The 12584-nt window shown below is 43.1% G+C and overlaps 1 protein-coding gene across 2 annotated transcripts in view; it reads left to right on the plus strand.

Annotated features, from left to right (window-relative positions):
* Positions 1-12584, plus strand: part of GABRB3 (gamma-aminobutyric acid type A receptor subunit beta3) — a 235686-nt gene that overhangs the window by 163952 nt on the left and 59150 nt on the right. For both annotated transcript variants that reach the window (XM_021680475.1, XM_021680474.1), the window contains exon 4: positions 11847-12067. In XM_021680475.1, coding sequence (XP_021536150.1) covers positions 11847-12067 — 221 coding nt within the window. The remainder of the gene's footprint in view (positions 1-11846; positions 12068-12584) is intronic.

Here is a 12584-nt window from a genome sequence, read left to right on the forward strand (position 1 = left end):
GAGAATAAAACCATGGGAAAGGCCATGTTCAAGGAACCATTTAGGAGCCTTTGACAGTATGGAGGGAAGAAAGATGGTTTTTGACCAGGGTGATAGCAATAGCAGTGATGAGAAGTGGCTGAACCACAGTCTATTTTTAATGTGGAGTCAACATAATTTCATATGGATTGATGTAAGATGTGAGAGAAGGGATAAACAGAAAATGAATGGAGATTCTGATTCGAGTAACTGTAAGGATGGAATACCATCAAGTGAACTGGGAAGACTGTAGGTGGATCTGTTCTTGGGGTGAAATTAGCAGGGGTTCAATCTGGATGTGTTGAGTTGATTCTAGAGTTTGATTTATACATCAGGTTGGAGATAAAATTTGGGAATCCTAAGCATACAGATAGCATGTAAAGCCGTGAATCTCTAAGAGATAACTAAGGAAGTAAGTACAGATAGAGAAGAAAAGGGATAGAGGTTTGGTTGAGTAGGTAGATGGTGCTACAGAATGAGGAGCCTTGGGACACGCTTGGCATTAAGAAGAAAAGGAAGAATTGGAGTGAGTGGCAGAGAAGATGGGCCAGTTGAGTAAGAGGAAAAGCAAAAGACTGTGTGTCAAGGCCAGTGATTGGTCTGGGATTTCACCGACAGTTTCATGGATGCTGGAAGAAGGCATGAATCCCGTGGGTGAGACAAAGGACAGTTGACTACTCTCATCTAGGGCCAGCTATATAATTTGTGGGGTCCAGTGCAAAATGAGAGTACTGGGTCCTTTGTTTAAAAAGCAGGAGTAGGGAGCCTGGGTAGCTCAGTTCGTTAAGCGACTGCCTTCAGCTCAGGTCATGATCCTGGAGTCCCTGGATCGAGTCCCGCATCGAGCTCCCTGCTCGGCAGGGAGTCTGCTTCTCCCTCTGACCCTAACCCCTCTCGTGTGCTCTCTCTCATTCTCTCTCTCTCAAATAAATAAATAAAATCTTAAAAAATAAATAAATAAATAAAAAATAAAAAGCAGGAGTAGAGTGTCATTCCTCTCCTTTCTAAAAGTTAACACTTGTGTTTCTTCTTCCTTGGGCACTTGTATTTGACTGAGTGTATGCAAATCAGCATTGCAGTTTCTTTCTGACTACCTAAGGTTTGATTACAATGTCCCAGAGGATAGGACTGTTTCATGTAATTCCATGTAGTGATGTCCATCCAAATTTTTCTGCTGAAATTAATAACAATTCAGAAAAACAATGATGATCAAGCCAGTATTTTCTCAGTTATATAAAGTATAATATTGTTAATATTGTGATTTATCTAATAGCAATAACCTAACAGGTTCTGGGTAGAAACCAGAAATAGACATGATCTCAGAAATGAATGGGCTTGCTATCTAAAAATAGCACATCTTCTTAGAAACTGAAAGTACTTTAAAATGTGTGGCATCACTAATCCACATGATTTGTCTCTGAGGAGAGGAAATCCATTGTTAAATTCTGTTATAGAGGCACATATATAAAAACAAAGGGCATTGAATTCTCGCAGTATAAATATATGATGGGGTTCTTCAGTTAAAATGGGGATATTCATCCTTTATTTTATGATAAACACCCTTCTTTCTGTTGAAGCATATTTTTTACTTGTTTGCTCTCTTGAAGGGATTCAAAGAGAAGTGATTTTAAGTGATATTCAGTTCAGCAAATCTAATAATGTGAACTCTAGAAGCCATGTAACCCAAAAGATGACCATCACTATTTAAAGATGTAAAATCTTCAACCTCATGGCCATCTGCAGGCACCATGCTCGAGCAAGGGAAAAGCACAGAGGCTTGTTAAATGCCACACAGTCAGAATGTAGGCAAGTCACTCACAAGTCTCCAAGTGTGACATTCCACCAGTTGTTCAAATATCCCTCAAATATAGAGGTGTTGAGGGTTCCTTGCACAAGCAATATGGCTGTTTCTCACAGCCAGTTCTTGGAGTATCTTTGGATGAATGACATTTTTAAGAGACATCCCATCCCCTTTTGGAAGCCTATTAATTAAAGATAGTTGCTGGAAAATAAAGATATGTATCTGATTATATACATATACATTGCAGATTATATATATATATATGTTATTTTTTATATATATTGATATATACATAAGTTACTAAACAGTCTGGTCTCTTTAGTGAGTACTATTCAGATAAATACTTTTTTAGAATAAAGGAGAACATGCAGTGACTCCCCAGTTTACAAGCACATTCCAAAATTTCATTCATATGGTGTTTGTACTGAGTTGAAACATCTGTTCCCATACAGAGTGTGAGACATCTGATCATCTTGTATATTCTTGTATTTAACCCATTATATATCCGAGGTATGGTGTTGGACTTAGCCTGCCCTAGACATGGGTTAAGTGTTCTTCTGGGATGTAATTTGAGAGTCCAGGAGCTTATCTCTAATCATGGGGCTATTAGTGGAAACCTTCCAACCCTCTGTAGTGCTGCTGCTGACTCATGGACCAGTTCTAGATACGGAAGGCATTTAGGCAATAGGATCAACAGAACCCAGTGACTGAATAAATGTTGAATGTAAGATGAGAAAGAAAAAAGAGATTGGTGTACAGCCTCTGGCTTTGATTTGGTTGAGAATGAATAAGTGGGTACAGGATGGTGGTACAGAATGGGGAACAGATTTGGGGTAGAAAGATAATGAGTTAATTTTGAACATATTGAGCTTGGGTTGCCTGTGGGGCATCTGGATGGAAAGGTTCAGAAGGCAGCTGGATCCCTCCATGCAAATCTCAGAAAAGTACAATGGGTCAGAGACATTGATGGAGGAACCTGGGAATGGGAAAGAAAAGCGGATATACTTCTCTCTCCTGGCTCCTTGGTGCCCAGTTTGGGAGAATAACTTCCGCTAAAAAAAAAAAAAAAAAAAAAAAAAGGCTATACAGGGCCACCAATTTACAATTAAAGGGGGCTGTGAAAGGGACACTTAGTAAAAATGTTCTTTATATAGAGGGGTCAATTGACTGTAAAATGGGGTTTTTCCCATTTTAAAATGGGGAGGACTGGGTGGGAAGTGAGTCTGGGAGCACCTGAAGGTCAGGTTACTCACAGCAGGTCAGGCGGGCAGGATGGCTAGTTTTGTTTTTTTGTTATTAGTGCTGTAGCTATTTTTACAAATCTGTGTTTAATATTAATCTGTAACTTCAAAACATTTTACAGCAGAAAAAAAGATAGTTGATAAAAATCTAGTGACCTGATACATTTGCATATTGAGTGAAAGACACTTAGGATTTTAAAAGCAAAGGGTGAAGCCTGCTTTAGTGGTGTTGAGAATTCTACATTAAAGTATTAGGCTGAGTCTTTTTTACCTGCACCTCCAAATAATAAAGCCCATTTTTCTTTGCAGTTTGGTATGTACTTGGCATGGAACAATGCGCTGGGGGTCCAACTGTTAAAGAAGAGAATTTTTCATCCAGTGCTGGGAGGCTTCTTTCAGGGGTGACTGGCTCTGCTCTAGGATGAAGGAAGACAATGTAGAATTTTCCAAATGCCTATTATGAGTCAAGCACTGTGTTAAGCATTGTTAGCTCAATTAATTGCTAGAGCACTTTTGTAAAATGGCCATTTTTAGTTTCTCTTTTCCACAAGAGATTTCTGAGACTCAGAGTGATTAGTTAACTTTCCCAGGTAAAGTACAGGGCAAGGAAGTCTATCCAGTGTGTCAGAGGCATCCTGCTCTACCACCCCCTGCACATCAGCCCCTGCCAGAGACTTATTTAGCTATGGGCATCTCTCTTACATTTTCCTTCTTCTCATAGGCTTACCTTGAATTCTCAATTTCTTCTGATACTACCTTTTTTTTTTTTGTCCTTTGAAGGTAGGTCAGTATAATCATTTTGCTTTTCAAACTTAATGGACTCCAGAAAAATATCTATGGTATCTATTCATATGTGAAAAGAAAAACATATATTCAAAATAATTTATATCCTATGCCAGTTTTTCAGGTGGCTTTGGAGGACTGGGGAACTTGTAATTATTTTCATCAGCCCTTTTACATTTCATACAGAGGTGACCAGTTCATCTTTTGAATACATTTAGCATTTAGGTGGATGAATAAAAAATACAAACTATGAACCTTTGGGTGGGTATAACAATTATAAGAAGCCCAGAATATCTCAGCGACCTTCCTTCTCATTTGCACACCAGCCTCCTTCCTTGCCAGCCCCAGACGTAGTAGATATCCCTTAAATATACACTTCTTTTGCATTATTGTGCATTCCTTGACTCCTAATGGGTGCCCTTCACCATGTTAAGCCCTTAAGAGTGTGGCAGGCTGTCTTCCCAGATAGGGTAAGTGGGCTTAGGACAGTGAAATGGTTCACCTACGTTTGCCCAGCCAGCAGGAAGGAGGCTGACTTGAAACTTGGGCATATTTGATTCTAAAGCTCCTTCTCTTAATCACTTTCATTTTTTTCTTTGGTTCAATTTTATATCTACCTCCTAGATAGTGAGCTAATTTAAGTTACAAATTATGTCTTCCTTATCTCTGGGTCACTGGCACCCTGCATGGTCCCTGGCTTATGGAGATATGCAGTGAATGCTTGAAGGGGGTTAGGGGAGGAAGAGAGGGTAGCAGAAAGAGGTAGGTCATGCTTTCTTAGGAAAGATCACCATATGGATTCAACGAATGGAAACCTAAGCATCAGTGAAGTCTGTTTTGGGAGGAGAGATGGATGTCATTCATGTTGGATACTCATTTTTAGATCATTAAAAATAATGGATTCAAATTCTCTAAATAAATTTTGTTAATAGAAGGGCCAAGATTCCCCCAGCTTAATCTTAGTTGCAGAAATGCCTACAAAGGAAATCTCTATGACCTAGGTCTTATGTATACTTTTCAGAACAGTTTTCCCTAACCTGAGAACAATTTACCTGTGAGGTTTTGTATCACAAACTTGCTGAACCAGATGCAAATGCAGGTGTCCCGCTGCTTTCACAGCTGCAGCTAGATATTTAAATGTGGTTTAGAGATTGCATTTTTTTCTCAGGGTTAGTAAATTTTGTCTTCATTTCCTGCGCTGAGGAAATCTCTTCAGTTTCTTAATTGCAGAATAATGAGCAGTATTTCCACTTTCGAATATGTATTCTTGTTATTTTAATGTGATAAATGTGGAGAGATTTCCACTAGCAGAAAGAAACTTTGTTGTTTATCTCTTATTGCAATTTATGTGAGCTGCTTGAATGCCCAAAAGATGGGCTGAGGTTTTGTTATTTTTGTTGTTACTGCTGCTGTTTCTACATTCTTAGGAGATTTTGAAAGGATTGTCACCTATGTATGAATGCTTGGCAGATGAAAGGCTCATATTCAAGAATGCCTGTTCCCTCCCCAGTCACTGGGGCTTCTAAAGCTGAGAGTGCCAGCAGCCCTTTCCTAGCAGCTCCAGACTGTCTGCCTGTTTCTGCCCCACCCACTGTATCTCAGCCCGCTGGCTCCAAACCCTGCGACCCTGGGCTGGGCTGGTGTCTTACCAGGAACTCTGGCTTCCGACCACTGCATGAAATGGATTTTTGTAATCCGGGGTAAAACCAAACAACTGTGTCATCTTTTTTTCAATGACAAAAATTATGCAAATTCTAAAGAAATTACTTAAAAACTTGAAGAACTTCAATCACTAGTGTTTGTTCTCACCTTGTGAAGGTAATATGAAGTAGGTAGGAATGCACCTCCATGGACTTCAGTATGCTGATTGATTTGATACACAAACACCTGCACACACGGGCATGCACACGTTAGAGAGGGGAGAGGGTCCATGACTTCATTAGCTTATCAGAGGGCTTTATGATCCCCCCCAGAAAAGCCCCGAGGAATAATGGCCTTTTAATTGAATGATTTTGCTTGTAAGATTCTGTTAAAGAAAGACTGTTCTGAATATAGTTCTTACTTCAGTATTTCTTCATGCTGATCCTCAGTTTGTTATATGCCTTTTATAAGACAGGGAGAGAAGAATTCAAGACATTTAACCTTATCTAATGATTTTGATGAGTTACCATAGTTCAAACCAACTATAATTAAATAATCCACATTTATACATTATATCCCAGAGAATTCTAGGTCCTAGTGGACTAGAGAATTCTGGATGAGGAATTACTTGGGTTTCCTCCTCACTGCCTGACCTCTCTCCACTGAATCCCATATCCCAGGGCTACAGTGTCCCCTGGAATCTGTCACAGTATAAGCCAGAGAGCTGGAGGTTCTCCTTGTATGGATAACCATCTCAGATACAGATGCGCTTGGCAGGGCAGAAGCCCAGAGGGTCTCAGCAGGTGTCCCGGGTCTAGGTCCACACACATGCACACACATACACACGCTCAGGCAGTCTGTGACTGGATAGGGAACAGCAGTGAGTCTCCACCCCTGGAGACATGTCTGAGCTAGCCTAGGAGGCCAAGGATAGTTCCTCTGCATGGGCTTCCAGCTGCCTTTCCTGGCAAGGATTCAGGGGTGGACAACTGAGTGAGTGGAGAAGCAGAGGTTACCATCTCTGCTGGCAGCTGAGGGGGGCTGAGGGCCAGGAAATCAATGCCGTTCTTTAGGGCCTCGCAACTATCTGGTGCCAGCCCCAATCCAGGGTTGGATCTGCACCTAAACCAGGAACCCAGTGTTCTCAGGGCTGCTAACACAATGGATGGGAGTCACTACTATGCATACACACTCAATGTGTCAATTAATTAACTTATAGGAGGGATATTTTATAAATGCTCAAAGTACTGCAAATCTCAGCCACCACCCAAAGCACAGTCTTCTGAAATCAAGTGATACCAAATTATACCCAGAAGGAACTTTGTAAGCATATATTCCCAGCCAGGTCTGAAGAATGTGGGACAGGGCTAGGAGTGAAGGTGTTCCCTCTCAGCCCATGAAGGCCCCACAGCAGAGGGGACTCGGTGTCTCCCGGACACAGGGCCCCATCCTGTGCCTCCGCTGGAGGCTCTTCCCATCAGTCCCGATCTCTAGGCCGTTGCTCCCCTCCTGCACCTGCCAACATGTCCTGTCTAGATGTGCTGATATGACTGGTTGTGCCACAGTAAGAGTCAGTGCCAGGAAGCAGACTGGCTCTTCCCACTGTGTGCTAATCTAATTAAGCCCACCCTCCCAGGGTGAGGTTTCTGGAGCCTGTGTCCATCACACTGCACGGTGAAGGGGCTTCATGGGCCCCACCCCTCCTGGACACCCACTGCTCTCATGAGCCTGCTCCTCCCAGACTCCTGCTTCTCCCCGTGCCCCACCCCTTCCTGCACCTCTTTCCTCTGTATTCCTCACTGAGCCTGGATGCTCCATGCTGCCTCCCAGAAGCCCACAACTACTCCCTCCAGCCCTTTTCCTCCAGACCGGCACTTTTCCCCTCACCGGGCCCTTCTCTCACTCTGACCCCCTCTGACACCCATATCTCCTAATGCTAGCTTCTCCCTATACTCCACTCCCCTCTCATCCCCTCCCCTTCCCACACGCACTCCTCCCTAATGTCTCTAACCAGGAGGTTTAGTTTCCCCTGCAAAGGGCAAAGGTGGGAAAAGAGAAAACAATCACAATTGCCTCTCAAAAGCAGAGGCTTTTGGTGTCTGAGAGTTGTGTGTCAGTGTGACTGCAGACCCCTCCCTGTGCTCAGGTGGATTACATCGCCAGAGCAAGAAAGATGACAGCTGGGGACACACGGTGAGCTCTGCAGAGGCCCAAGGAATGGAGACGCTGGTATTCACCACCAGTATCTGACTCACCTGTATTGCCTTATTCTCATCCCCATGACCCTCAGATCCCCCCGAAAGCCCAGCATTTGAGAAATGCCATTTCAAGACCTCGCCCCTGTCTCCTTTCACCCCCCTCCAAACCTCCCCTCAGCTGCACCGCATTTGGGGGTGACCAATCCAGGAAAAAGGCAAGGAAGGCCCACAAAGGCTCTGGGGAGCTCCGAATATGGGAAGCATCAACTTGTCTGGGACCCCCTGGAGGAAAGAAACTTCCACAAGGCATCTGTCTACATCCCAGCTGTGCTAAATGTTTGCAAGGATGGGGGGCTTTAGTGGTGCCACAGTGTTTATTCCCCTCAAAAACGGCATTACCTTATGTGACTTGATTCTCCGCTCTTCGAGATATCTTTGCAAACCATCCTCCCACCAAGTTCATTTCGGTATATTATGCAGAACAGTTTAGCTTCCTGTCCCTTAGAGCTTCAGTTTCTAGGTTGAGAGTCGCACCCTGCAGGGAGGTAGCCCCAACTTCAAGTCCCATGTCCCCCAGTTACTCCCATTTAGTGGAGCATGGAGGGGAGGGAAGAGGCAAATTACTTCAGCTCTTTAATTTTTTTTCTTCATTGATTGGGGATGATAATGAGAATACTGATAATCCCTGCTTTATGTTTAAGTGAAATGACATTAGAAATGACTGGCACATACCGAGGGGTCAGAGCATGTTCACTGCTACTGTCATTATTTTGCGTGGTGCTCACTGCTGCCCAGGAGTCAGCACTGTGGCCTACTGTCTGCTGTCACCTTTCCTTTGTCTGCCAGTCTGTACAGGAGAAAGAAGTGGGATACTGACTAGTGTCCCCACTGCTGTAGTGAAGCCATTGCTTCAGAAGGCACAGCTGATGCAGCAGGTTTGGATTTAAATAACTATTTTTCTCCCTCTGTCACCTAAGCTCTCTGCAACCCTGTTCACGCAAGTCACCTCAGCAAACACCCAAGACCAAAACTGAGAAGTGCTGTTAATGGTGTGGAGAACAGCACCGGTCAAAATAAGACCCAGAGCCCGAGCTTGCAGACCCTGGATGACAACTGGGTTCCCAGGGCAAACTGACACATTCCCTCCATCCTCATGGCAACCCATGTGAACGCCAGTTGGAAGGGAACTCAGAGAAGTGCTAGACTTCATGACTCAGGCGTGGGATGTGGGCTTAGAAACCAAAGAGAGAAGCAAGTGAAATGCTTCTATTTCAATAAGAATGTAATTTGGAGCATTATATTCAAATCGAAAATCCTTTAGCTGCTACTGCTGTTTTATTTCCATCCTGTTATGCCACTGAAACTTTGAATGTTTCAGTTAAAATGCATCACCTGCATTAGCCATCATTCATGGTGATGCAGGGGATGTGACTGCACTCTTTGGGGGTCCACTCGCAGCCTGAAGTTGTACCTCAAGCCCAACATGTGTGAACTTTTAGGATTTCCCTGACCTGCACCCCCTTTCCAAGCACTCTCCACCCATTTTGGCCTTTGCTCATCATTTCTCTCACCACTGCACAACTGATCTTCCCGATCTTCCCGATCAGGAGGCAGCTGCCATTGAAAAATAGTTTGCTAGCCACAGACCTTAAAGGAAGGGAGTACACCATCCATTGTAGTGAATGGGGGGGGGGGGGCACACAGGGAAGCACTAGCATTGGTCACAAGGAAGAAGGGAAACTGTGGGCAAGGAACTTTATTGTGGTTTCCATGGGAATGAATGGGCATATGGGAGGCTGGATCAGCAGGCTTTGGATGGGCTAGTTTGAATAATTAAAGGGGGCCCCGGGGTCTAGACTGCCCCTAGTTGCCTGGTACTTGAATATAGTTGAAATATTGGCCTGGAGTGTGAAAGCCCAATAGAGAAGGCACTTGGGGGGTGAGCTCTGGATTGGTTGGTTTGCTTTTGGAAGGCACAATCTAGAGTTTGACAGAATTGTAGCCCTGGGGGAAAGGATGAAAGTCCCTCCAGGGTCAGCCAGGGTCCAGAAGCTAAAGCATGAGAAAACAAAATAAAAGACAGTTAATACACTTGGTTATGTCACTTGTTACTGGAAACTCAGTGGTTTTCATTGACTGAGGAGCTGGCATTCAAGTTTTTCTACATTCTGGTCACTGCCACAGAGTCCAGCCTTGCTCACCACTCTGTCCTTTTCCCCTCTAGAACCCTAAGTTCCACCAAAACTGCACTCCTCAGAGTTTCTCATCAATTCAGTAAAATCAATGCAATAAAAGCAACATCCTTGTATGATTTATTTTTCATGCCCCCTATCCAATATCTGGCTAGCCAAAGCCTATCTTTAATGTCACCTGATCTTTGAGAATTGGTGGTGGGGTGGGGGCCCGTTCACACAGGTAATGCCATGCACAGAGCTCTGCCCATGTAAGTGCCTGGGAAAAAACTCTTCTGTTTCTTTTCATCCACTCAAATGCTATCTCTCCTTCAAGTTGCAGATAAAACCTCTATAAAGACTCCCCAGCCCTTTTGAATTTTCTTGCTTCCCCCCGCCTTTGATTTTTTTTTTTAATGGCCCTTATAGCTTAAAACTTATTTTGCTGATAGTTGTTTAGCATGTATTGGTTTTGTCACCTTGCCTGTGAGCACCTGGAGAAGAACATCCAGGTATGTTCTTTGTCATCTCAGAGGCTTCTGTGCTCTAACACTCATGAGATCAGTGATAAGTAGGCATTGTTAGATTAGCAAGCACTGAGAACTGCCCTGTGAATCAGCAAAATGAGTACTGGATGGGATTTCATAAGACCTGTGCCTGGGATGGGTTCTTGAATTGATTTGCAATCCCACCTCTCATTGCCTACAAAGCCAGGATGTTTGCAAACACCTGTAAGTGTGTGAATTCAGAAGCTCCTGTATGTAACAGTGATTTCTCCTTCCCTGGTTAGGGAGTTTACTCACTTACCTTTGGATTTTCAGCTTGGATCCTTCTATAGTGGGGTTCAAGATGTCCCATGAACATAACCAAATTTTCAGACTTGATGTAGACTGGAATAGTGATTGCCAAAAGAATAAAAATTTAAAAATAGAATTTTCATGTTCAGTCTGATTTCTTTTCTTCACTTTTTTTTTTTTTTTAAAGATTTTATTTATTCATTTGACAGAGAGAGACACAGCGAGAAAGGAAACACAAGCAGGGGGAGCTGGAGAGGGAAAAGCAGGCTTCCTGCGGAGCAGGGAGCCCGATGCGGGGCTCGATCCCAGGACCTTGGGATCATGACCTGAGCCGAAGGCAGACGCTTAACGACTCAGCCACCAAGGAGCCCCTTTTTTCCACTTTCTTACTGCATTACTTTGCAAACAAACAAAACAAAACAAAAACAGATGGACAAACAAACAAAAGTAGAATCATCTGCCTAAATACTTGCTTATTTTGTTGGCAGGCCTGTGGGGGTTGCACCATGGCCCATTTCCCCTCTCCTACATCCGGCTTTAGCTATAGGCTCCCATTTTCCCCAGACGAATATATCATCCTCTCAAGGTGATGATATGGCCTAGTTAGTGTGGAAATGGCTGTGGCATTCTGGAAGAAAAAGAAAATGTAATGAATAAGGCATAGAGACCTCCCACAGGTCATTGTGTCTCCAGTGCATGTTTATGGAGGGTTTGTATTTACAATTCTCACAGAGGGCAAGAGAGGAAAGTGGCTTACCTTGTAGAGAGAATCTGTAGATAGAGCTCCTCTGCTGTGGGTGGTAAAGATACATATCTGCCTGGTGGGAGATGCAGGACCTAAGGGAGTTTTCAGGGTCCTGCCAGCAACCTGATTTTATGATGACTTTATTTAAAGTTATTTTTTGACCTTTGTATCTGTGTGGCTATTGCTTAAATGCCAATTTGTCTAGTCTGGTTCTTACCTAAATAAAACAAAGGACTTAAAAAAAAAAAAACAAACAACGGGATTTATAGACATGATTTACACCTACTAAACCTAGTATTTGCATTTATGAGAAAGCAACCACTGTTTTCTACCCTGCCTGAAAATAATATCCATTTCTTCTGGATTCCAACCTGAATTTGACCAGTCATGAAGGAAATATGCCTGTGGCTGAGCGCAAACTAATTTTTTTTCTTTTCTTTTTTTCCCCCAGGATTACACCTTAACCATGTATTTTCAACAATATTGGAGAGATAAAAGGCTTGCCTATTCTGGGATCCCTCTCAACCTCACGCTTGACAATCGAGTGGCCGACCAGCTATGGGTGCCTGACACATATTTCTTAAATGACAAAAAGTCATTTGTGCATGGAGTGACAGTGAAAAACCGCATGATCCGCCTTCACCCTGATGGGACAGTGCTGTATGGGCTCAGGTCTGTCTGTCTTTTCAGGGCCAATTTCGCAGTTGCATGATGCATTGGCATTGAATTTCTCACTTGAGATGATTATAGGGAGTGAGGCCACGTCCTCAGATTAATTAGGAGACAACCATGAAACACTGAGATTTGCACATACACACAAATCTTATAATATAAGATTTGGGGCATTACAGTTACTATAAATAGTCACCATGCAAGGGAAAAACTTCCCCCTTGGATTGATTTTAAATAACTGGGTTGCCCTATCTAAGAACACAGATTCCCTGAGGACAGATTTCCCGTATCATAGCCACAAAGGCCTGAATTAATATTGCTCTGATGCTGCAGAGGTTCACAATAAAGTTTTCCCAAAGCTGTTTGCCGAGTTGAAAAAAATGTCTAGTTTGGCCATTATATGGATATAATGGTATAATGGATACAATGGATATCCATTATATGGATATATGGTATAATCTCCTCAGAGCTTCATGAGGTGGTGTCACCAGTATTTATGGGAATGACTAAATGTGAG

The sequence above is a fragment of the Neomonachus schauinslandi genome, chromosome 9 (assembly GCF_002201575.2).
Source record: "Neomonachus schauinslandi chromosome 9, ASM220157v2, whole genome shotgun sequence".
NCBI lineage: Eukaryota > Metazoa > Chordata > Mammalia > Carnivora > Phocidae > Neomonachus > Neomonachus schauinslandi.